The sequence below is a fragment of the Scardinius erythrophthalmus genome (assembly GCF_964197995.2).
Source record: "Scardinius erythrophthalmus genome assembly, chromosome: 7".
In the NCBI taxonomy this organism is placed as follows: domain Eukaryota; kingdom Metazoa; phylum Chordata; class Actinopteri; order Cypriniformes; family Leuciscidae; genus Scardinius; species Scardinius erythrophthalmus.
Genome location: NC_138227.1, coordinates 28,763,182 through 28,789,364, shown reverse-complemented (window position 1 = coordinate 28,789,364; position 26,183 = coordinate 28,763,182). Strand labels below are relative to the sequence as shown.

General features: G+C 40.4%; 2 protein-coding genes across 2 annotated transcripts in view; both read left to right on the top strand.

Annotated features, from left to right (window-relative positions):
* The window catches only part of LOC308693185 (cell adhesion molecule 2-like), a 31,001-nt gene extending 28,495 nt beyond the window's left edge, over window positions 1–2,506 (top strand). The window contains exons 5-8 of the mRNA XM_081369978.1: window positions 40–138; window positions 346–463; window positions 600–654; window positions 1,788–2,506. Of these exons, the coding sequence (XP_081226104.1) occupies window positions 40–138; window positions 346–463; window positions 600–654; window positions 1,788–2,147 (632 nt within the window). The 3' untranslated portion in view covers window positions 2,148–2,506. The remainder of the gene's footprint in view (window positions 1–39; window positions 139–345; window positions 464–599; window positions 655–1,787) is intronic.
* Window positions 2,507–23,390: 20,884 nt separating this feature from the next.
* On the top strand, window positions 23,391–24,530 carry irgq2 (immunity-related GTPase family, q2; the record flags this gene model as incomplete). The annotated part of the gene is made up of 1 exon (XM_081369993.1): window positions 23,391–24,530. One exon carries the CDS (start codon window positions 23,391–23,393, stop codon window positions 24,528–24,530), a length of 1,140 nt encoding a protein of 379 aa, XP_081226119.1.
* Window positions 24,531–26,183: the final 1,653 nt, after the last annotated feature.

The following is a 26,183-nucleotide window of genomic DNA, read 5'->3' as shown; positions in this document are numbered from 1 at the left end:
CTTTATTAATTATAACATCAAACATTTATCACATGCTAGGTGACACAAATGAAGCGAAAATAAACGAGTCCTTCACTCCCGGAGGTGGAAACTTGCTTGGCAAAGACAATCTGCTGAATTCCACCAATACAACTTCAGGTAATACTCAGCATTTTATGCACTTTAGACACTGTATGTTTATTTCAGGGCGATTATGACTTGAACAACATTCCTCTCAATCAATCAGATTTTAGCAGTAGGTTTAGGGTGTGGGTTAAGTTTAGGATTTCCTGAATATGTTACTCTCACTTCAGAACATTGGACATTTTCTGAAAATTTGTAACAATCTGTGTTTTTACATTTAAGTTTTCGAAGATTTAATGAAGAAACTGGACATCTCAACGATACTCGCATTTGTGGCAGGAATGGCATGTTCAGCATTCATCTTCTCAATGATTTTGTGTTGTTGGGTGTCTTGCCACAGGTAGGCCATTTACTTCTTTTTCTAAAAACTGCCTAAAAGTCCATCAAACGTCATTTGTCCCGTATAGCGTTTAGAACATTTTGCACTGTCAGCTTCAAATCTCGAGTCGTATTTCCTAAATATATTTTCTTAACAGAGGCAAAAGACACAAAGTGGCAACAGAAAATCCGGACACTGACATTAATCTGGAGGTAAGACAGATCCAAATATTTTTTAAAGTTAAAACGGAAACATCACTTTAGCAACCTTAATGTCCAAATGTCACTGTGGTGGATTGCATTACCTACTCAACTTTTTTCAAATGAAAATTGTGTCATTATTTTCTTAAACTCATGTTTTCTGTTACTCATGTAAAAACATGCAATTGCTTCAAAAATAGTCCAAGTCTGATCCATATCACTTTGTGCAAACAATTTTTAAACTGAATCTCAATCTCAAACTCAATCTTCAAAATCTGCCACCTCAAGACAATGACGGGGCTCAAAAACATCTGTGTAGAAGTATAATGTAAATATATATATATATATATATATATATATATATATATATATATATATATATATATATATATATATATATATATATATATATATATATATATATATATATATATATATATTAATTATTATTATTATTATTATTATTATTATTATTATTATTATTTTTGCATCATTCAAACATGATAATATCAAAAAATGACAAAGGCTTTGACAGAATCCTCTGAAGTGACATCACCAGATGAACATTTTAGTGGTGCACAGAAAAAAAATCACTAGCCATGTTTCCTTAAAGGATGATTTTCACCAAATGAAAATGATGTCATCATTTGCTCACTCTCATGTTGTTCAAAACCCATAAGACTTTTGTTTATCTTTGAAATACAAGTGAAGATATTTTAATGAAATCTGAGAGATTTCTGTCCCTCCATTGATAGTCTACGCAACTACTCTGACGCTTCAAAAGGTTAATAAAGAGATCGTAAAACTAATCTGTACGAATCGAGTGGTTTAGTCCAAATTTTCTGAAGAGACATAATCGCTTCAAATGATGAACAGATTGAATTGAGGCTTTTATTCACATATAAACATTCATCAACACACACATCAGTTGTGGAGCTTCAGCAAGAACCAATGATGTTCATTCATGTTATGTATACAAGTTATAATATTTAAAAAAATTATTAATATATGTTATATGTAATGTTTACACACACATATATATATATATATATATAGAGATTTTTTTTTTTCATTTTTGGGTGAACTAACCTTTTAATGTAAATAAATAAATAAATAAAAATAAGGATATGTTCTGTATGTATCAGACAGTGCAGACAGATGTAGCTCAGACTGGAACCAATGAACAGACACCTCTTCATGGTCAGCTTGATGGAGGAACCACAGACACAGCAGCACCAACAGATGGAGCAGAGGACGATGAAGCAGTCGAGATGCAAGCAGGAGAGGTGGACTATGCCAGCATCGACTACTCCCTTCTAAAGAACCGACCACCTGAAGAGGGAGAGAGTGAACCTACAGACACAGACTACGCTGAGATCAAGAGGGACAAGAGAGGAGATGGGAAGCAAAGGGAGGCCCTTCAGGACCAGATTGAAACACCCAACCAGAAACAAATGGAGGAAGAGGAGGAACTTTATTCTAATTCTCAGGTGCTTAAAAGTTAAGGAGCTAAAAGTCTTAACATTTAACACAAGAACATTTCATTTTGTAAGGTCAGATGTTTAAGAAAATAAATAATGTATTACTTTAGAGCTTTTATCCCTTATGTGTCTATCAAAAATTGTTGGTGATTGCAACATAATACAGAATGTTACATTAGATTAGTCTCCAACATCTGTTTATATATATAAAATGTTATATATATATAAAATTGCGGAAAAAAATACATAATGTTTTTGTATTTCTCTTCATTTCTTCTTTCCTTTTTTTTTGCATGTTTTAAATATGTATTTAAGGAAGTTTCTGGACTTCCTGAAACTGCTGCAAATATATGTTTTAGTTAATAAAAAATGTTTCTGCTGATAGTTGCCTTCTCCCTTATTGTTTATACTGCTATATAAACTGGAAAATAGGAAAAAAAGAAAGGGAAGTGTCAAAATCTTAGAATCTTAGAATCAGAATCTTAGTATCTCAATGAAACGTTGTATTTGCAGTCAAGGCTAGTTCTAAGGCTTCTTTCAAGTCACACTTGGCCTTAAGTGTCATTTGCAAATTCTGAAGTAAAGAAGTGTTGCAGTAATTTCACAGTGTCACACTGTGGCTAGCAGGGTGAGAGCTGAGATCCGTGGAAATGGAGCGGTGGCGGGAGTGTTAATAAACATCTCCTGCACGCCACACCGGCCTCGTCCCATGGAGGAGCTCTGGATAGATAAAAGGAGGATTGACTACAGTGAAGGACGACTGCCGCATAAAAACATAATAAAACACGACATAAAGACCAAGCCTGTTCCTCTCTCGTCCTTCACTGTCGTCATTAGCAATCCGTTACCATAGCTTGCCACACACATATAGACCTCAACACGTAACCCACAAACCGTAATAGCTGTGACAACAACAAATGTAACAGAACAAAAGTAACAGAGAGGTGTAGGATTGAGTGCGAAACAAACACAAATGAATCTTCCAGGTGAATTGTTCAAACATAATTTCTCACAGAACTGAACATTCCAGACACCAAATCACCAACCCCAGAGCCATAAAAGAAGGCTCCAGCCAGCCAGTCTCCGTTGACCAACGAAAACCCCCAGCTAAGAACTTTATGGCCATGCAAGCTTCAAAGAAGATGAGCCTAACTAAAGAAAGAACTGGTCAATGTAAGATAGCTTGGAAAAGAATGATTGGCTCAGAGATAGCACAATTCAGCCCGATCAAGATAACAGCAGAAGCTGCTCGAGCCCACAACATTCCAGACTACCCCCTCCGTAAGGACCTCTGATAGACCTCAGGGTGTAAAATCGTTTCAAACCACAGAGCTGAGATTTTACCTATAACATAAATAAAATCATTCAAGAACAATTTTCAATGGACTTATAGATCAAGCATCATGCAACGACATGATTCTATATTGTTCCTACAATAGATGGGTGTATCTGATATGCTTAGATGCCATACAATTCATGTAATTGTTATAATTGTTAGATTTTTGAATGAAAATGTGTTGTGTTTCATATCGATATTATCATATGTTCTTAATTCAAAGGATGGCTTGATTGAAATCTGTGGAAAATGTTTCGGATTCTTATAATAGTAATAATGTCTTAGCTGTGGCCTCTGTACTCTTTGCTAGAGCTTAGAGAGTAAGGAGAGCACAGATAAGCTTGATTTATGATAAGAAGTGAAGAGAACGCTACCTCCTAAACAAAGACAGTGTCTAATTGGTTAGAACTGATCCAGGAGGCTGGGCGGACATTTGAGTTTAAAATCTTAACACCAGAACAAAGTTTAGAGTTTTCAGTGCAGAACCAAAATGCAGCGGGAGATGAAGATCTAAGACAGACAAGTAACCATGTAAAACGCACAGACGAAATAACCCAAATCAAGATCTGAAGAACATGGGTTAAACAGCTTCATTCAAGCCATCATCTACTCTTCTCAATTTCCTTTCTTTTCTTAGTTTCCTTTCTTTTCCGTTGTGAGTCTCGGTTCTAAGTTAAGTTTTGCGACAAGATTTCGAGCCACGTTTCTTCTGCAAAGCCAGCTTCAAACAAAGACTTTCATTCCGCCAGCACGCCACGTGACTGACCACGTGACCCAGACATCAGGCACGGAGACCAGCCAACGAACGGACCGGGAAAACCCTAAACACGCAACAAAAAGGGAATCCCCAAAAGCAAAGACAAGCAAGTACTGCCTCCAGACTCTTAAACTGAACTGGTGTATTTGATACTGATTTAATAACCTAGGAAACGATAAAAGGGTTAAACTAATGATTGATGGTTCATTCAGGTTGTGTTTTATAAGTGCATAGAAACTTGGGATTACATCATCTCACTCTTAAACTCACTCTTAAAACTTAATCTTTCCTTACTCTCTTTCTTTCTGCAACGCGTATGAATGTGTGTGTCTGTGTTAGATATTAGTTGTATGTGTTAGAATAATCAATAAAGTCTTGTTTGTATTTTAAAGAGAAATATTACTTGTGTTATTGTGCTTACAAATTTAATGTCTTAAACTTCTGATCTAAGTTACCTTGCTAACTATATAGTGTTTCACTATAGTTAGGATATTTATATCCGTTGCAGAGTTGATAATTGCAGCCAGTTCAAATGAACCGCGAACGAGTCATTTGCTCGGTTGTAATAAGTGACTCTTTTGAATTCCCTATAAATGAATTAATAATTCCTTTGAGCTAAATTGTAATCACTACAAATTACAAATATCTTACATATTGGTGGAGACAAATGCGGGAAGTTTAACCTAAAATTGTAAGCATATACGAAGTAATTATATTTTCATAGTAGCCTATGCGGAGAGATCCGAACCTCCGAGTCTGTGTGTATGAGGTATGCAGCGCGCGCCGCGCGCTCTGTTTGAATGAATGACCTGCTGCTTGAGCTGTTACTCTAGTCTAGTCTGCCTCCCCCATTTTATTCTTTTTATTTGTTATTTTATTCAAACTGCAGTAAAATAACCCAAGATATAAGATCCCACGCAACGATAAGGTAACAATTGAGCGTCTCCCTCGATTCTGAAATACTTTAATTATAGTTTAAGACATCTGCGTGTTCCAGAGTCTTTCAAATAGCTATAACGTTATGTGTGTTTGTATCAGTCAGAGAGATGAATTAAATTAAAACTGCAGTAATTAAAATAACCATGTAAAGGACGAACGAGCGTGTCCCTCGTCTAACGTGAACGTTAGTCCTTATTTATCTGATCGTCACTCAGTGCGTGTTCCACTGGGACGAATATTCTCCTCACAGATTAGTCTTTGTTTCTCAGGTTGTCTGTGCGTGTCCCACGGCAATCCCGTGATAAACTATAAACTTATCTGTGTCTGTTCAATTAATTCTCGTGTAAACACTGCGTATGTCCGAGTAGCCTATAGTTGAATAGGAATTATTTAAAGTTGTGTTCAAGTAAAGCTTGACGTTGAAACTCAACCAACAGTAAAAAAAAACTGTTGTTTTTGTGTGCTCAGATAGCACAGAGACGATCCACTGAGATCGTTATTCCATCTATTATACAGCGAAAAGCTGCTGTTGCTTCCTTTAAAGTTAAAACTCACTCTAAAAAAAAAAAAGGAAAAACTGAGTGAAGCCCCACGTCGTAAAACAGCTACGAGTGGCGTCCCATTTGTACAGGTTGAAATGCGCCGACGTTTCACGTAATATTATCAACTGTACGTGCATATTTCTTTGAACATTGTTGAAATGCGCCGACATTTCATGTAACATGCATTACTGTTACAAACTGTAATTCACATGTTTGCCACTAGAGTTTGTTTTGTCGCCATACATACAACCGGCGTAGCGTCATAGAACGTCTCTGAAAAGGTTCACGCCCACTTTTAGGGGAAAACAATCCAGCGAGCGCCATACACAGTAACTGATTGAGGACGTGTACTAACCACTGATCTATAGTGGTACTAACCCTTACAAACATGTAATTTGTATTTAAACATTTTTTTTTCACACAGTAGGCTACCCCTATTATGTATTTGTATTTAATTACATTTTTCCACACAGTATTTTGTATTTTTATTTTATTTTAAATACATTTCCATGTATTTATGCCCATCTCTGCCTGCCATCATCATCAATATCTTGCTGTTATTGAAAATATCATGAATTACGGATGATGCTATCGAAAGCTAAATCAGGCTAGTTATATGGCTGGACAGAAAAGAGCACTCAGTAGCTTCTCTAAATAAAAAGACATAATATTGTACATTTAAAGATGTTTACTTCTTAAAACCGAAGTAAAATCCTTCACAGGTTAGCTGGTGACTCGATGAGGTAAGAGTAAATGTCCGGGTAAGACACTTCTGGCCACTGGGTGGGGTTGTTTGACCAATTTGACGCTGGTAGGGACATGTTTTTAAGTTGCCCAAATTAAGTTAATAAATGTATTGTTCACGCTCTATGGAAGGCAGGGTGGACATATAATTACTCGACATATTTAATCTAAGTGATTTCTGCAGTTATACACGTCTGCCGGCTGTGTACGGACGTTGTTTTGTGCCGCTATTTTGTATTGAAGTCTATGGGAAGTCTGGTTTGTTTTCCCCTAAAAAGGGGCGGTAACGAAATTTACAGTTAAGTTCCCGGATGTGCCGGTTGTATGTATAGTTACAATCGTGACACGGAAGTCTTAACCAACGCTTCCGGAAGAACTCTGAACCCAACAAACTTCTTTGGTGGCTAGGCTAGCTAAGCTAAAGCTAAGCTAAGTAGCTGTTTACCATTGAGGCCTAAACTATGCTAAAGCCTCGAGCATTATTTACGGTTATCATTAATATTAACATCTGTGGTTAATGTGTCTGTTTGAACAACGTTAAAGTGATTTAACCATTTAAACACCTCGACTGTTACACCTGTTGGTCTTTTCTCTTCTTTCCTATTTTACCTGTCTCATACTTTACCCATATTTTTTTTCTGTGAAAAGGAAATTTCGGTTCACAATTATTAATTTCATTTACCTGCATTTTACTTGAAAAGAAAATACTGGTTTATGATTATTAATTGCCAAATTCTAATTTGATTTAAAAAAGGAAATATTAAATCAAGATTGAAGTTTTATTTTTCTAAACAGGTAATTTCTAACAATTTCTAGATTTATTTTTAATAAATCTGATTTCATAATTTTCATAATTTCTAAATTTCTCTTTTGATTCCTAGCTTGGGAGTGAAACACCTGAGCCTCAATAGGAGACATTGGCATCTCACTACAAGTTTCAAATAAATCAGAGATAAACCTCTCTCACAAAGTTTTATTTTTGAATGTTTAGTTGTTGGCAACTATCAATTCTATACTCGTAGTTCGACAAAGGCTCCAGAGCCATTTGTGGATCCAATCTCCTTCCCTCCTTTCCTTCTTACATCCTTCCTGTTCTGTCCTGCGTTCCCATCCTTCACATTTGTGGGAAACAAACCTGGAAGAGAACCATCCATCGAGTCTAAAGAAAGAGAAAGATAATTTTTCCAAAGAAAACAATTATTAGGTATTTGATTGGTAATCAAACCCTCTCTTGTTCTCCATACTCTCTCTGTCTTTGTAAACACAATTTACAATTTAACATCTTATCCAAGATTAATTAACAGAGACAAGTGTTGAGCAATCGCTTCATAGCATCCCGGCTGTAAGCGGTCCAACTGACGGTGTGTGGTGTCAATCCTGTAAAACTCGGAAAAGGGTATCCGCATTATTATTGTATTATTCTTCCTTGTAAACATAAACAATAATATTGTTTACCTTTCTGGAAATAGATTCTCACCGATAGGAAGCATTTACGAGAAAAATAATATTTCTCCTACTTAAGAATTTTCTTTCTTGTTTTATGGAAATTGGTTTTAACCTCTCTCTCTTTTCCCCTTTTCTCAGTGACACATCACAAGTTTAAACCAGCTTTTCATTGATAGAAAATATTTATAAAAATATTTCTCCCATTGAAAAAAAAAAAATCCTTTCAAATGAGATTTGTTTTAACCTTTTTCTCTCTTTTTCCCTCACTCAGTTGAGTGACGAAGTTTCCACATCACTAACCTACCTGTCTACACTGAGACCAACACTTAGACATTACAACACTTCACTATTTGTTGTACAGTCACTTAAACGACACTTAGCTGTTCAACCACATAGGCTTACACCCCACACAGATCTGTGTCAGTCTCTTCACCCCAGCGTGCCAACATGTCGCGGACAACAAACCCCACTGACGTGGACGCCATGCTCAGAGGCATTACAGACTGCCTCACACCAAAGACAATTGAACTGTTATTATTTTTAATAATAATCATAATTCTGAGAAGACTCCTGACACATGATTCAAGCCAGAATCAGAACCACAACCACGTGGAACTAACCAAGATCATCTGTTCCCTAAGCAATGCCTTCACAGCCCAGCTGACACTAAGCGACAAGCACATCACCCACCTTCAGGAGGAGCTGACACGTGCCCAGAGCCGCATGGACAAGCTGGAAGTGAAAGTCCAGGACGACTTCAAGCGTCGAGCTTGTCAACTTGTTTCTTTCAGCATCACCACTGCTGAGCAGAACAGAGTCCTCCATCCAAGAACTGCCATACAACAGGAAAGGTGAATGGCCGCAACCCAAAACATCACCAGCCTTCACCACAGAACTGTTCACTGCCAACAAACAAAGGGAGCTCATCCAGGCAGACTCCAAAGCTGCACAGGGGATGACCTTTAAAGATCTCAACCAGCTGGTTAAGAATATCACTCAGTTCAACCCGAACTCCACGGAGGGCCAAGACATTGAAGCCTACATCCGAGATATCAACTTCCATCTAGAGGTGAGACCACATGTGACTGACAGAGACAGGTTATACCTCCTCCGATCCACATCCGGTCCAGAGGTACGAAGCTTCCTAGACCGACAACCTGCTCATGTAAAGTCAAACTTCCAGCTACTATGTGAGACACTGATAAAAGAATTCACAGGCCCAGAGTCGGAACACGGTGTGTTAATCGCCTTGGAAACCAAACAAGGTCGACACGAGACTCCCCAAGCCTACTACCAGCGTTTTCGACAAGCCTTCTTTGGTGCACATAACTCACCTGAACAAGAAGAGGATGTGCACTTCAAAAACCTCTTTCTGAGAAACCTGCACCCTGGATTAAGTCATCATCTTGGTCTCGAGGCCGGTGCAGACACAATGACAATTCAGCAGCTACGTGACCTGACGCACAAAGCCTACATCAAACAAAAGATGTCCTCAAAGAAAGGTTTGAAAACATCCACAGTGTCAAACTCCTTCAGCCAAGACACAAGCTATGCACTGGAAGACACCCAGTGGCATGACAACACCACAGTCCTTCGCAAGGTGCACAGAGAACGTGACCCCCAGGCCAATGACGGCTACCACACCAACCGCATGGAAAAGCCATGGGACCAGCCACGCTTCTCAATGAACCCACAAGAAGGAAACAACTGGAATCCTAACTGGATATCCAAAGGCTGTCAACCAACGCATCCAAAAGCATTCAATGTGAGTAATCGACGACGAAACTCACCTCAGCACCACTCAGTCAAACACAACACTGAGTGTGCCCAAGAACAAGACAGTTTACCCTCAGAAGACATGGAGCAACTAATGAGGCAAATGAAAGTGTTCATAGAAAACAAGCTGAACACGAATGACCAACAAGATGAGTCAAATTCACTATGACTAGCGATGGAACGGAAGACCAATGATCATCTGGTACACCTTCATAATGAAGATGACGACCACCTGTTCTACAACAACACAGAACAGAGGGGTCTCTCACAGCCAACCACTGACAAACACCCAGAGGTACCAGAAAACACCACACTGGCTTCCCATCACTCACAAAGAAACCATCACACAAGCTCCAAACTCAAGAACCACGTGTGTGCTACAGTAACCACAGTAAGCACAGAAGGTCAGAAAGTCTGTCACAACCAGAAGGCATCACAAGAGGAGTGCAACAACGGAGACAAAGTTTTGCACCACAGCTTCACGCATCCATGCCAAACTGCCTCCCAATGTCCGCCAGAGAACTTCCTGCCTTACTGGACTGACCCCCAGCAGATCATAGAAGATCCCTTTCCTAAGGCAAAGATGCAACAAGCCAATCTTCATCTAAGCTCATCAAAGCTAAGCCAAGAAGCACGTGGGCAAGCCTTCAAGAAAAGGGGGGAGCCAAACAGACTGAGACAGATCTGACCATACATACATACATACATACATGCATTACCCTATGCCACTAACATGCTCACTAACACGTAGAGGTTAACCACATCTACCATGGAAAACATTCAACAAACATGTTTTCCCCACAGGTAGAAAACTAACTTCAGAAACTAGCTTAACGACTTAGCTACACTTACCATAGGAAACATACTAGCTATCCATCCAACAAGTAGAACACCTCTCATTACCCTGTGATACCTGACACCTTAGCTGCACAACAGTAGTTATAAGCCATACTAGGAACACTCAATTGTTTTGTTATACCTCTTCCTTAACTTTCCTTCTTCTTGTATTAGGTAAAATGCATGTCTACCCCCCTAAGGGTCAAGGTCATGGTAGTAGGATTGACGCACCACGCCTGACACTTGTAAGCCGCCTTAAAACGAATGTGAGCCAGAGAGCTCCATGCATGATGGGTCACATAATTGTTACCACAAATTATGTCACCAGAAAATAAAAGGTAAAACGTCTTAACGTAAAACAACTTAGAAGAGAAGATAACAAACAAACGTAATCACAGAATTTGATCAAAGAATCACCGTACTGAAACAAATTAGAATCACAATCCCAAAATTTAAACTCTATTCAATATAATAGACCATATTGAGAGAATGAACTTGAACTTTTAATACTTAAGTAATCTAATGCCCTGCACCAGTACAGTGACCAGTCATGGAGGTGTTGTCTTGTTGTTTGCTTTGTATGTGTCTGTTTCTTCTACCCGTGTTTCTCCAGCGTTCACCAATGTCTTCATCTTAACACATCGCCATACGAAGAGGGGATATGTAGGATTGAGTGCGAAACAAACACAAATGAATCTTCCAGGTGAATTGTTCAAACATAATTTCTCACAGAACTGAACATTCCAGACACCAAATCACCAACCCCAGAGCCATAAAAGAAGGCTCCAGCCAGCCAGTCTCCGTTGACCAACGAAAACCCCCAGCTAAGAACTTTATGGCCATGCAAGCTTCAAAGAAGATGAGCCTAACTAAAGAAATAACTGGTCAATGTAAGATAGCTTGGAAAAGAATGATTGGCTCAGAGATAGCACAATTCAGCCCGATCAAGATAACAGCAGAAGCTGCTCGAGCCCACAACATTCCAGACTACCCCCTCCGTAAGGACCTCTGATAGACCTCAGGGTGTAAAATCGTTTCAAACCACAGAGCTGAGATTTTACCTATAACATAAATAAAATCATTCAAGAACAATTTTCAATGGACTTATAGATCAAGCATCATGCAACGACATGATTCTATATTGTTCCTACAATAGATGGGTGTATCTGATATGATTAGATGCCATACAATTCATGTAATTGTTATAATTGTTAGATTTTTGAATGAAAATGTGTTGTGTTTCGAATCTGTAGCGACTGAGACAAATCAGACACAATTATTTGCCATATGCACACACCAATCTTTAAAACTTCCATCCGAGAGCAGGGTCCCAACCCCCAGGCGGGGTGAAAGGGGCCTGGTTGCCATGGCCGCGATCAGATAGGATGTTTTATGACTCTCAGGAATGCTAACAAGTAACTAACTCTGCCACAGATATCAGAACAAACTCTCCTGCATTCATTTATTGATGAACTGACTGACATGAAATGAACAGGCATTCCAGAACATTTTGAGAATGATTTACTGTTGTGTGTTTTGTCTTTTAATAATTCTGTTGATACTATGATCTCTTTGATACTATGTAGTTATTACAAGACCAACTGTCTATGTAACCATGTTTGGTCTCGATAAATTGGTGCTTTGAAGATCGAAATGATTGTGTACATGATATGCCAATAGCTGTGCAACACATTAGAATTACTAAGAATCTTCCTTAGTAGTGTCATTAAACACCAATCCAGCATGCCAGTCTGAGTGAGCACGCTTAAGACAAAGGCTTGTAAATCCTGGTGACAGAAGAAACTCCCGCCAGACAGTCCACCCTTCTCATTGGTACAGCAAACCCAGAGAGGGGTGGCCATTTCTCAGGCTTTATTAGAGACTGACCACAGTGACCGCTCTCTCTTCTCAACGCTTCTCATCCGACAACAAGGCAGCTTCTGCTGTTACTGGGGGAGGGGCTGGACCCCTTCCCCCCCACTTGGGCCCAGCTCCCTGGGCCCAAACAGGCCTGAGCAATGCCTGCCATGCTTTCATACTCCAAAAAGGGAGTCAGACTTTTCTTCAATCTAGAAAACAACTGCAACTTTACCATCACTGGCTCAACGATCCACTCCTGGTCTTCAAGCCAGGACAGCAGGCTTCGACTCACAACAGCCATGTGCTCGAAGCCACCATGCTTTTCTTCAAGGCCATAGACCCAATCAACGAATCCAATCCAAGAATTTTCCACGATTGCAACTGCCATGCAAGTATTCTTTGATGAGATTGCTATGAAATAAGCTGATGGTTCTTCTTCTCATACTGAGATCTTATTCCATAGTTCTATTTCCTGTTCCACACCACTCACCCCTTTACCTATGCATGTATGTATGGATGTATGAATGTATTTATGTTTGTTTAGTGTTAGTTATGTTTGTGATTTAGTTAATAAAATTTGTGCACGATTATGAATTTGGTTTCTGATCCTCTGTTTGCATACAAAGTCCCTTTTACGATTTTGATCTTGCTACATGCTAATTGCTGTACATAAGGAATAATTATCTTTCAGCGACCATGAACAATACATTTTCCTTAGAATAAATGAATAATCAAAGAGTTCTTTGGAACTGATTAATTGATTGTAATATTACTTTGGCTTACCTCAAAGTTAATCTGATTAACTGACCCAAATATTAATAATTAATCATAATTGGTAATTATGGATTATTATTAATATTTCCCCTTAGAGCTAATGTCCTTACATATCGATATTATCATATGTTCTTAATTCAAAGGATGGCTTGATTGAAATCTGTGGAAAATGTTTCGGATTCTTATAATAGTAATAATGTCTTAGCTGTGGCCTCTGTACTCTTTGCTAGAGCTTAGAGAGTAAGGAGAGCACAGATAAGCTTGATTTATGATAAGAAGTGAAGAGAACGCCACCTCCTAAACAAAGACAGTGTCTAATTGGTTAGAACTGATCCAGGAGGCTGGGCGGACATTTGAGTTTAAAATCTTAACACCAGAACAAAGTTTAGAGTTTTCAGTGCAGAACCAAAAATGCAGTGGGAGATGAAGATCTAAGACAGACAAGTAACCATGTAAAACGCGCAGACGAAATAACCCAAATCAAGATCTGAAGAACATGGGTTAAACAGCTTCATTCAAGCCATCATCTACTCTTCTCAATTTCCTTTCTTTTCTTAGTTTCCTTTCTTTTCCGTTGTGAGTCTCGGTTCTAAGTTAAGTTTTGCGACAAGATTTCGAGCCACGTTTCTTCTGCAAAGCCAGCTTCAAACAAAGACTTTCATTCCGCCAGCACGCCACGTGACTGACCACGTGACCCAGACATCAGGCACGGAGACCAGCCAACGAACGGACCGGGAAAACCCTTATTTTGTCATTTCTAACATTAATCATTTTTCGCCACTAGATGGCGCTGTTTGCCATAGGTTTAGTTAAACTTCTGAAAAACTTTATTTGTTATGCTTCATAGCTACAATCACGCAAAGCTCATCAGCCATTTTCCAGTTCTGCGCAGCAGAGAGATCGCGTTCTCTTTTCTTCCGATTCCAGTGTTGTGTAAAGTCCAGAGAAGCTTTGCTTGTAAGTTTATTGAATATAATTGTTATTTTATATACTTTGTGTCTGTATCATATTAAAATGTATATATTAGACGCACGTTAGTGGTGACGCAGGCATTATGCGGACATTTCAGGAGATCGCCATGTGATCACTTAACATCTAGTGTAATTTTCCGATATTAATGTAAACATTGTGTAAAGAGTTTTGAATATTGTTTCTTTATATTTAAATAAGCATTTTTGTATTTCTTTTTCAGTTTCACAAAGTAATGTAACATTGAGAGAAATAACATGATTACACTCAAGTAAAGAAGAGAATTGACATCCTCTGAGTGGTCATTGAAGCCTCTTCATCACGTTACAATGTTTAGCTATCTGTATATGCATGCCCAACGCACACGCATGCAGAGGACAGAATAGTGAAAAAGCAGCACGACGGGCAGAATACAACACTTATTAGAAGGACAGCTATCCAGTTATTCCACCCATTACAACTAACTCAAGATGGATGTTAAAGAGAAAGCTGAAGAGCAACAGCTGACCACATCACATGTCTCACTCAGTCAACTGGAAACCAGATCGGTAATATCTGCATCTTCCAAGAGCTCAAGATCGTCCACTGCGAGTATGGCGGCAACCAAGGCACGAGCTAATGCGGAAGCAGTGAGAGCGCGTACAAACTTTGTGGAAAGAGAGGCTGAGGTACTGTTAGAAAGAGCTAAACTGGAATCTGAATTGTTATCACTACAGCATAAAAAGGAGTTTGCAGCGGCAGCAGCAGAGGCTGAGTTTCTTGAAGCGGCTGCAGCAGAGATTGAGTCAGGAGAAATGAATATGGCGACTGACGTCACAGCGTTTCCACAGGAAACTATTGAAAAGCGTACAAAGGACTATGTGGACAGTCTTTCTGGATCAAGTTTTCATCGTCTCCCTCATGTTAAAGCAGAGACAGACTCCCGTGATCACGAACAGTTCATGATCTCGCCTGCGCTGCCCACCACGGCTGTCACGAGCAATGCCATACAGAACGTTGGCACACTAAACCACATTTCAACTCCTAAGCCATTCATAGTAAGCCAACCTAGAATGCCCACCACCCAGTTATCATTTCCCCAGCACACTCCTGTCAACCTGCCATATACATCATTCTCTCATAACAAAGCCTATGGACAAATTCCGGTTTCAGAAAAAGCGAACCAACCTCAGACTTCCTACCTCAGCGGTTCAACGCAACAGCCACCCTCCACAGATCATGCAGGTATGAGTGAAATAGCCAGATACCTGGTGCGTCGTGAGCTTGTGAACTCAGGGCTTAGTAAGTTTGACGATCGACCGGAAAACTACTTGGCCTGGAAGTCATCATTTATGAATGCTCTAGAAGGACTATCGCTCACCCCTAGCAAGGAGCTTGATCTTCTGTCAAGGTGGCTAGGACCACAGTCCTCAGAACAAGTCAAAAGAGTGAGAGCTGTTCATGTTGCTGATCCAGCAGCCGGTCGTAGAATGGCATGGTGCCGTCTAGAAGAAAGCTTTGGGAGTGCTGAAATAATTGAGAAAACACTCTTTGATAAGCTGGATTGTTTCCCTAAAATCAGCAATAGAGAACCCCAAAAGTTAAGAGAACTTGCAGATCTGCTCAAAGAAGTGGAGTCGGCAAAGCTTGGAGGCTACTTACCCGGGCTCTCTTTCCTGGACACAGCGAGGGGCGTGGCACCTATTGTCAACAAACTTCCTCATAACCTCCAAGAAAAATGGATGTCCCAAGGGTCCCAATACAAGCTTCAGTTCCAGGTACCGTTTCCTCCATTCACATTTTTCACAGACTTTGTATGTAAGGAAGCCTACATGCGCAACGATCCAAGTTTTGCATTCCACTCATCTCCAACTTCCCCTGTAAAGCCTGAAAACTCAGTAAGAAGAGGCGGACCACTGAAAAGCTTCATCTCTACTCACAAAACTGAGATTGTACAAACAACCAGCTCTTCTGATTCGCCGAATAGTAAGCCTGATATAAACAGACAATGCCCCATTCACAAAAAACCCCATCCCTTCAAACGGTGCAGAACCTTTAGAGCTAAGAGCATTGAGGAACGGAAAATGTTTTTGAAGGAGCATAATATCTGCTTCAGATGTTGTTCTTCGAATGACCATGTGGCCAAAGACTGTGAAGTTGTCATACAGTGCACAGAGTGTGATAGTAACAAACATGTCACAGCCCTTCATCCTGGACCACCTCCATGGACACTGAAAGCACCCAGCACAGAGCATGGCGGGGAGAGAGAAAGTGCAAACGCTAACATTAACTCTAAATGCACCGAGGTCTGCGGGGATACTAATGGTTCACGGTCCTGTTCAAAAATCTGTCTTATCAAAGTTCACCCTAAGGGAGAGCCAGACAAATCACTGAACGTCTATGCTATTCTTGACGATCAAAGTAATCGTTCACTTGCTAGAGCTGAGTTTTTCGACTTCTTCAATCTCAAGAGCACAGAATTTCCCTACACTCTGCGCACATGCGCCGGAGTCACAGAAATGTCTGGGAGGCGGGCTATGGACTTCATCGCACGTCCTTTAGATGGCAGTCTTTCAGTCCCACTCCCTACGCTCATTGAGTGCAACTACATGCCCGAAGACAGGTCAGAGATACCCACTCCTGAAGCAGCAAAACACCACTCACATCTCAAATCTATTGCTCATCTCATCCCTCCTCTAGATCCAAATGCTCAAATACTTCTCCTTCTTGGACGTGATATCCTTCAAGTCCACAAGGTAAGAGAGCAACGCAATGGGCCACAAAATGCTCCCTATGCTCAAAGACTGGACCTAGGCTGGGTTGTGGTTGGTGAGGTGTGTCTTGGTGCTGCTCACAAGCCTTCAACTGTTAATGTTTACCGCACGAACATTCTAGAAGACGGGCGTCCATCTTACTTTAGTCCGTGTCCCAATAAACTCTACCTCAAGGAGAAGTTAACTGCACAGCCAAGTGTTAAAGCCTCTCTCCTTCACCAATTTTCTCCCAGCCCAATAGCCACCTCAGTCTTTGAAAGAACGGAAGATGATGAAAAAATAGCCCCTTCAATTGAGGATGGGCAGTTCATTCAGTTAATGGACAAAGAAATGTTCATGGATGACACTAACAGCTGGGTAGCACCCCTTCCTTTTCGTGCACTTAGACAACGGCTTCCAAACAACCGAGAGCAAGCCCTGAGCCGTTTTAATTCTCTCTGTCGCACACTACATAAGAAACCTGAGATGAGAGAGCACTTCGTAGAGTTTATGCAGAAGGTCTTTGATAACAATCATGCCGAGCCAGCTCCTTCTGTGAACCCAGGGGAGGAGTGCTGGTACTTACCCTCCTTTGGTGTGTATCATCCACGCAAGCCTGGTCAAATTCGTGTAGTGTTCGACTCCAGCGCCCAGTTCCATGGCGTGTCTTTGAACGATGTGCTGTTAACAGGCCCAGATTTAAACAATAGTCTGCTAGGAGTCCTACTACGATTTAGGCACGAGCCAATAGCCATCACTGCGGACATTGAGCAAATGTTCCACAGTTTCATCGTCAGAGAGGATCATAGGAACTTTCTCCGCTTTCTGTGGTTCAAGAACAACGACATCTCTCAAAGCATGGTAGAATACCGCATGAAAGTCCACGTCTTCGGCAATAGCCCCTCCCCAGCTGTTGCCATTTATGGTCTCAGACGTGCTGCCATGTATGGTGAATTAGAGTTCGGTGCAGATGCGAGACGTTTTGTCGAAAGAGACTTCTATGTTGATGACGGACTAAAGTCACTTCCTTCCATCAACGAAGCTATCAGTTTGCTTAAGGCTACCAAAGATATGCTCGCTATCTCTAACCTAAGACTCCACAAAATAGCATCCAACAGCCCAGCTGTGATGCATGCATTCTCTCCAGCCGACTATGCCAAAGACTTAAAACATTTGAATCTAGACACTGATTCACCCCCTTTGCAGCGCAGTCTTGGCTTGAGTTGGGACCTTCAGAAGGATACATTTACGTTCCACGTCAACCTCAGTGACAAGCCATTCACACGCAGAGGAGTCCTGGCAACTGTGAACAGCTTGTTTGACCCTCTCGGCATGGTGGCGCCAATCACCATCCAAGGGAAACTGCTACTTCGTGAACTTTCGAATGGGAAGTCAGACTGGGATGCCCCCCTCGCAGCCGAAAAGAAAACTGAATGGAACCTTTGGAAGGATTCGTTGCAAGACTTAGAGCAACTAAACATTTCCCGAACTTACACTCTAATGTCCATTTCCCACTCAGTAAAAAAGGAGATTCACGTCTTCTCAGACGCATCCGTTCAGAGCATATCTGCTGTCGCATATTTGAAGGTAACGGATCACGATGGGATGTGTCAAGTTGGATTCATTATGGGTAAAGCCAAGCTAGCCCCACAGACTGGACATACGGTTCCCAGACTTGAACTGTGTGCGGCCGTCCTTGCAGTCGAAATAGCTGAACAAATCATCCAGGAGCTAAACATCAAACCAGACACCCTACTGTTCTACACAGACAGCAAAGTTGTATTGGGGTATATCTGCAACGAGACCCGACGCTTTTACGTGTACGTCAGTAACAGAGTTCAAAGAATTAGAAAATTCAGTCACCCAGAACAGTGGCTTTACATTCCAACCTCACAAAACCCTGCAGATGTTGCTACTAGACCAGTTCCTGCATGCCGTCTGACTGAAACAAACTGGCTCACCGGTCCTTCATTTCTGCAGCATCCTGCAACCACCCCGGTGAAAGAAGCTCCTTACAATCTTATTGACCCAGATACAGACGTGGAAGTGCGAGCACACGTCACCACATGCTTAAACCCTGATTCTGATCTTGGTTCTCACCGCTTTGAAAGATTTTCATCTTGGAGATCCTTAAGAAGAGCCGTAGCTTCTCTTATACACATTGCTCAGTCTTTCAGAAACAAAGAAAAGATGTGTTGCGGCTGGCACCACTGCAAAAGTTCGTACATGCCCGAGTTACTGACTCGAGCTGAAAGGGTCATCATCAGGAGTGCACAACGAGAAGCTTATAAAGAAGAAATCACTTGTCTGGAAAATGAGAGAGATGTTTTCAAGCAGAGTTCCCTTAAGAGGCTTAACCCTGTCCTGGAGGATGGACTTCTAAGAATTGGAGGCAGACTGGAACATTCCACACTCCTCAGCAGTGAGAAACACCCTCTCATCATACCTGGCCATAGTTACATAGCAACCCTCCTAATAAATCATCACCATGAGAAAGTAAATCATCAAGGTCGAATCTTCACAGAAGGAGAAATCCGGACTGGAGGATTCTGGATAGTTGGAGCAAAAAGACACATCACCAGTATCCTCCGCAAGTGCGTCATTTGCCGCAAACAGAGAGGTAAAACAGCTGAACAAAAAATGGCAGACCTCCCTCCTGACTGCATCAGCACAGAACCACCCTTTACTAATGTCGGCTTGGACGTGTTCGGCCCTTGGAATGTATCAGCACGCCGTACTCGTGGAGGTCAGGCCTACAGTAAAAGATGGGCAGTAATATTCACATGTTTATCCGTGCGAGCCATTCATATCGAACTGATAGAGTCAATGGACACATCAAGTTTCATTAACGCGCTTCGCCGCTTCTTCGCCATGCGAGGCCCGGCTAAGATTATACGATCCGACTGTGGCACTAATTTCCAAGGAGCCTGCAGAGAGCTGAATATGCTTGTGGTCTCGACTAAAGATTCAAGCGTGACCAAATACCTCAGTGAAGAAGGTTGCAAATGGATCTTTAATCCACCTCATTCATCTCACATGGGAGGAGCATGGGAGAGGATGATCGGACTTTCCAGACGGATCTTAGACTCCATGCTTCCTCAAATCAGCTCCTCGCATCTGACTCACGAAATGCTGTCAACTCTAATGGCCGAAGTGTGTGCTATTATCAATGCAAGACCCCTCGTATCCATTTCAACTGACCCTGAGTCACCTCTTCTCCTCACTCCAGCAATGATCCTCACCCAAAAGGTGTGTACCCCGTACGGACCTCCAGGACCCTTTGAAGGTACCGACCTATATCGGAAACAGTGGAAAAGAGTGCAATATCTCGCCAGCATATTCTGGGAAAGGTGGAGGCGAGAATACCTTGCATCCCTTCAGTCTCGCAAGAAATGGCAAGACAACAAGCCTAATATCAAAGAAGGAGACCTGGTCCTCATGAAAGATGATCAGGTGAAAAGGAATGAATGGCCAATGGCTTTGGTCACCAAAGCTATTTCCGGCACAGATGGCAGAGTCAGAAAACTGGAGCTGAAAGTCACTAAGAGTGGTACAGCTAAAACATTCTTTAGACCTATTACAGAGGTTGTTTTGCTTATGTGTTAAGTTACCTTGTGAATATGTATTCACTGGTTGAGAATTCAAGAATGGCATTATGCTTAATACCAGACGGGGAGTATTATGTCATTTCTAACATTAATCATTTTTCGCCACTAGATGGCGCTGTTTGCCATAGGTTTAGTTAAACTTCTGAAAAACTTTATTTGTTATGCTTCATAGCTACAATCACGCAAAGCTCATCAGCCATTTTCCAGTTCTGCGCAGCAGAGAGATCGCGTTCTCTTTTCTTCCGATTCCAGTGTTGTGTAAAGTCCAGAGAAGCTTTGCTTGTAAGTTTATTGAATATAATTGTTATTTTATATACTTTGTGTCTGTATCATATTAAAATGTATATATTAGACGCACGTTAGTGGTGACGCAGGCATTATGCGGACATTTCAGGAGATCGCCATGTGATCACTTAACATCTAGTGTAATTTTCCGATATTAATGTAAACATTGTGTAAAGAGTTTTGAATATTGTTTCTTTATATTTAAATAAGCATTTTTGTATTTCTTTTTCAGTTTCACAAAGTAATGTAACATTGAGAGAAATAACATGATTACATTCAAGTAAAGAAGAGAATTGACATCCTCTGAGTGGTCATTGAAGCCTCTTCATCACGTTACAATGTTTAGCTATCTGTATATGCATGCCCAACGCACACGCATGCAGAGGACAGAATAACCCTAAACACGCAACAAAAAGGGAATCCCCAAAAGCAAAGACAAGCAAGTACTGCCTCCAGACTCTTAAACTGAACTGGTGTATTTGATACTGATTTAATAACCTAGGAAACGATAAAAGGGTTAAACTAATGATTGATGGTTCATTCAGGTTGTGTTTTATAAGTGCATAGAAACTTGGGATTACATCATCTCACTCTTAAACTCACTCTTAAAACTTAATCTTTCCTTACTCTCTTTCTTTCTGCAACGCGTATGAATGTGTGTGTCTGTGTTAGATATTAGTTGTATGTGTTAGAATAATCAATAAAGTCTTGTTTGTATTTTAAAGAGAAATATTACTTGTGTTATTGTGCTTACAAATTTAATGTCTTAAACTTCTGATCTAAGTTACCTTGCTAACTATATAGTGTTTCACTATAGTTCGGATATTTATATCCGTTGCAGAGTTGATAATTGCAGCCAGTTCAAATGAACCGCGAACGAGTCATTTGCTCGGTTGTAATAAGTGACTCTTTTGAATTCCCTATAAATTAATTAATAATTCCTTTGAGCTAAATTGTAATCACTACAAATTACAAATATCTTACAGAGGTCAACAACACCAGCCTACATAAAGTATGGAAACAGCAAACAATAAAATAAATAAATAAAAAATATATAATAAAATGGTCCTAAACCTGAAAGTGCATAATTTATTTATGCTGCAGTGCATGCTGGGAACTCACAAATATCGAAAAGATTAACAACATTGTTCAATGGGAATTGAACTACTAGAATATTGTTGGTCTAACATGGGAAAATAATTCAAATTTCATATATTTGCCCAATGTTGTAAGGCCTGTATGTTTGATAAAAAGAAATAGCTTTTTATACAGTACATGCAAACTATGCTCAAGTGGATCATGACCATTGTTTTTCTTACATAGGCATCATAAAAATATCAGATGGGTGAAATTTGTGAAATTTGCTGATTCCTCAAGAATTGTAAATCAGTTGACCTGCTGGTTGCTCCTCTGTGATGACGTGTGTGTCTGTGTGTGTGTGAGCAGGATTAGGCCTTAGATAACAGGATTAGAATGTTCCATACGCTACTGAGAATCCTTAAATAGCCTGTGAGAGTGTCAGTATCTCATTCATCTTGGTGTGGTTTGATATTTTCTGTGGTCCACCACACTCGCTGTCATCCTAAATGATCTGAAATAAGGTACGTGTTTGGATGGAAACGGAAATCCACTTAAAGTGGTTATTTTATTCTCAATATTACATTGCTCCTAATTACATTAATTACAGTACATTGTACTTTTTGGAAAGTAACATGTTAGTAAGTAACTTTTTCTCTAAGGGTCTCTTACTTCTGGTACTTTATGTTTGTCATGCAGGTTTTGAAATTAAAATTTTTATGCATTTTATGCTCTGGACTTGCATTTGCCTTCTTAATTTGCAACGTTTAAACGCTATCATTATAACCCCGTGTGAGCACATTGGACTAGATCTTATATACTGTATTTGCCAGTAAATAAATTACATTTATTTTATATAAATGTACAGTTCATGTTTGTCGTCAAATTTTAGAATGCCTTAACTAAAATAGTAAAATATAAAAAAGTTAATTATAGTTTATATTTTAATTTATAAATATTTGATTGGAACTTGATCAAAGTACAATAAAAACAGTAATATTGTGATTTTTAAAATAACCGTTTTCTATTTTAATATATTAAAATGTAATTTATGACTGTAGTGACAAAGCAGAATTTTCAGCATCATTAGTCCAGTCTTCAGTGTCATGGACTGTCACTTTTGATTAATCTAAAGTTTCCCTTGAATACAAGTATTAAAAGGATAGTTCACCCAAAAATGAAAATTACAAAATTAGTGAATGGCTGTTTGAACGCATCGAAGGTCTTTATTAACCCCCTCAGAGCCGTGTCGAGCACTTTTATCATGGATGGATGCGTTTTGATGGGCTTCCAAAGTCAAACAGCCATTCATTCTCATTATAAAGCTTGGAAGAGCCAGGACATTTTTTTTTATATAACTCCGATTGTATTCGTCTGAAAGAAGAATGTCATATACACCTAGGATGGCTTGAGGGTGAGTAAATCATGGGCTAATTTTCATTTTTGGATGAACTATCCCTTTAATTTCTTAAAAAAAAAAAAAAAACTGTATCTGATTACATCCAGCACATAACTCTAACACTTCAGTTGAACACTATAAATGAAGTGTCTTCTGTATTTGTAGTTTAGTTGCCATTTTACAGACATGGCTGATGTGTTGAGGAGTCTAAACCTGCTGGAAACGCTTAAGGAGTCCATTGAGAAGAACAACATATCGGATATAAGAGATGCCATGGAGGACATGCTGATAAGCAGAATCAACCTTGCAATCGCTGGGGAGAGAACAGCAGAAAAAGCCACTTTTATCAACTCACTTCGAGGGCTGAGCCAAGACGACGAAGGCTCAGCCCGCTCTCCATCATCTGCTGCCCCAGAGGAACTAACCGTATTCCCGAACCCCAAACATCCTGACTATCGCCTCTTCGATCTGCCACCCATCTCTAGTGATCCCACTTTTCAGGCCGAGGATTATATAGAGCGTTTCAAAGTTATGCGGTACAACGCCATCATTATCACGTTCACAGAGAGTCCTAATGTTAACAGTGTGGCGGTGTGGAGGGAAGTAAGGTCTTTGCAGAAAGAGACAGTTTACTTTGTCTTATTAGCATCGGTGAAATATACAGAGAAAACACTGGAGGTGAAGAAAGCGAAAAGCTTAGAAGTGCTCAAGGCAGAAGGTGTTCCTCTCCCCAAGGTGTTCCTGGTACAACCTTCCGCTTTGGAGAAGCTGGACTTTCTAACGTTTTTAGATGTCATGCGAGGTGACCTTCCAGAGATCAGGGCGCATGCTCTTCTTCTGGCACTTCCAACATTTTCCAAATCCTTGGTCACTCAGAAGAAAGATGCCTTCAAGGCACTGGTGTGGGCTGCTGCCTCATTATCCGGTGGCGTTTCTGCCATTCCCGTACCCCTGGTGGCCTCCATGGTGGACGCTTCGGTTGGCGTACGGATTTTGACGAAGGCTCAGATCTCACTTTGCCTGGACGACGAGTCTCTGCAGCGACTGGCGAGGCAGCGGGGTCTCGACCCAGCCAGGCTGAAGGCTCTGCGGACCTGCGCTCTCTCTGTGGAGGTCAGCAAGAGTGAAGTTAAAAGACGGCTCGCCGAGGCCGAGAAAGACACCAGCACTGCAACCACCAGACTTGTGGAGCTAGCCATGCCGAGACACGCCAGATCCGTCAGCAGATCTTTCACCGCTATGCTGCAGGCGCTCAATACTGCTATTGATGATATGGGTGCTGATGCTGAGAAGGTGGTTACTATGGTAACAGGAGAGGGACAGTAGATTGAGCAGTACACAAAATTACAACATGCACTTTTCAATCTTGGATTGAAATGGACCATAGTGTTTCCTTAAACCAGTGGTTCTCAAAGATGTGCAAAGTGTGCAGTGTTGGGGGGCCTTAAACCAATGAGCAATATATTGAACTAAACTGAGAAGTAAATTAGAAAAACTGAGAAAAAAAAAACATAAAGGTATAGTTTACCCAAAAAGGAAAATTAGCCCATGATTTACTCACCCTCAAGCCATCCTAGGTGTATATGACATTCTTCTTTCAGATGAATACAATTAGGGTTATATTAAAAAATGCACTGGCTCTTCCAAGCTTTATAATGGGAGTCAATGGGTATATTTTTTTGGAAGACCATCAAAGTGCATCCGGTTGACCAGGGCTGGTTTTGTTTGAACCGTGAGAGGCTTCAAAGCTTACGCTACTCCTACATCCTACGTCATATTTGGCGTAAGTCGACTTGCGTACGGCCGTCTGCCGGAAGCTAGTTATTTTAGTTGATAAAGTTTTAAATATGGATATTTATAAGATATTTTTCTTACACGAACACATCGCTTCACTTCAGAAGGCCTTTATATTTAATTATTGTTTTTGTTTTTTTACAGTGACATTTGGGTTCATGATTTTAATGTTGTTTTAAAGACTAATGACAGACTGTTGATCTTTGAATAAAAATATGTTTGGTATTTTTACCGATTTTTTTACCCGAATTTCAGCCAATCTCATCTGGTCACCCTATCATGGGCTAATTTTCATTTTTGGGTGAATTATACCTTTAAGGTATATATTTAGGGATATAAGCTGTGACGGATAGAAGTACAGTGTGTTTAATGGATTGTACTGTTGTTTATCAACATACCGACTGTTTAGGTGATGAAACATCTTTCCAAAAAAAAAAAAAAAACAAGAACTTTTTAGTAGACAAAAGCCATTAAAACAGTTTTCAAATTGGTGAAAATTATATGATGTAAGACCATTATATAATGCATGCCATTATAATGTCTGTAAAGGGCCCTACACACCAGGACGAATATCGGCGCGCGTTATTCGCCAGCGTTTTTCAACGCGTTTTTTGTGTTCACACCCAAGCGATTTTCGCTGACGATGAGCCGAGTGAACATTCAAATTCATTCCCTGACATTAGATGGCGCTTAATGTAAAACAGAAACCACTCCATAACAGTTCTCTTTTATCAAGATGTTTGTAGTCGCTGTCGCGTTTGTCATATAGTTCTTTATGTTCCGACACCAACGAGACCTGCAGCTCTACAATCATCTTGCCTTGCATCTTCCTCGTCTTATTTCTTCCCGGCAGTGTAGACGCTACTTGGTGTATATCTTCTTTGCTGTTACGTATGTGTGCTCGGCAAGACCGTTTTGTGTTTGAGTGCCCCCAAGTTGTGTTTTACAGTAACTTCAGAAGCTCCAGACACGTGAACAAAAGCGCCAATCTCATTGGTCGGATAGTTTTTGACGCGGCGTGTCAAACGAAAAAAACGAACCCGAGGCGTTTTTTTAAAAAATTGCATTGCGTTTTTCGCGCCGGTGTGCACACTCACATTGGCGCCCTTTGTTTAGTCACGAGGCGCTAAACGTCGGGGAATATCGCGCGCGAAATTCGTCCCGGTGTGAACAGGCCTTAAGACT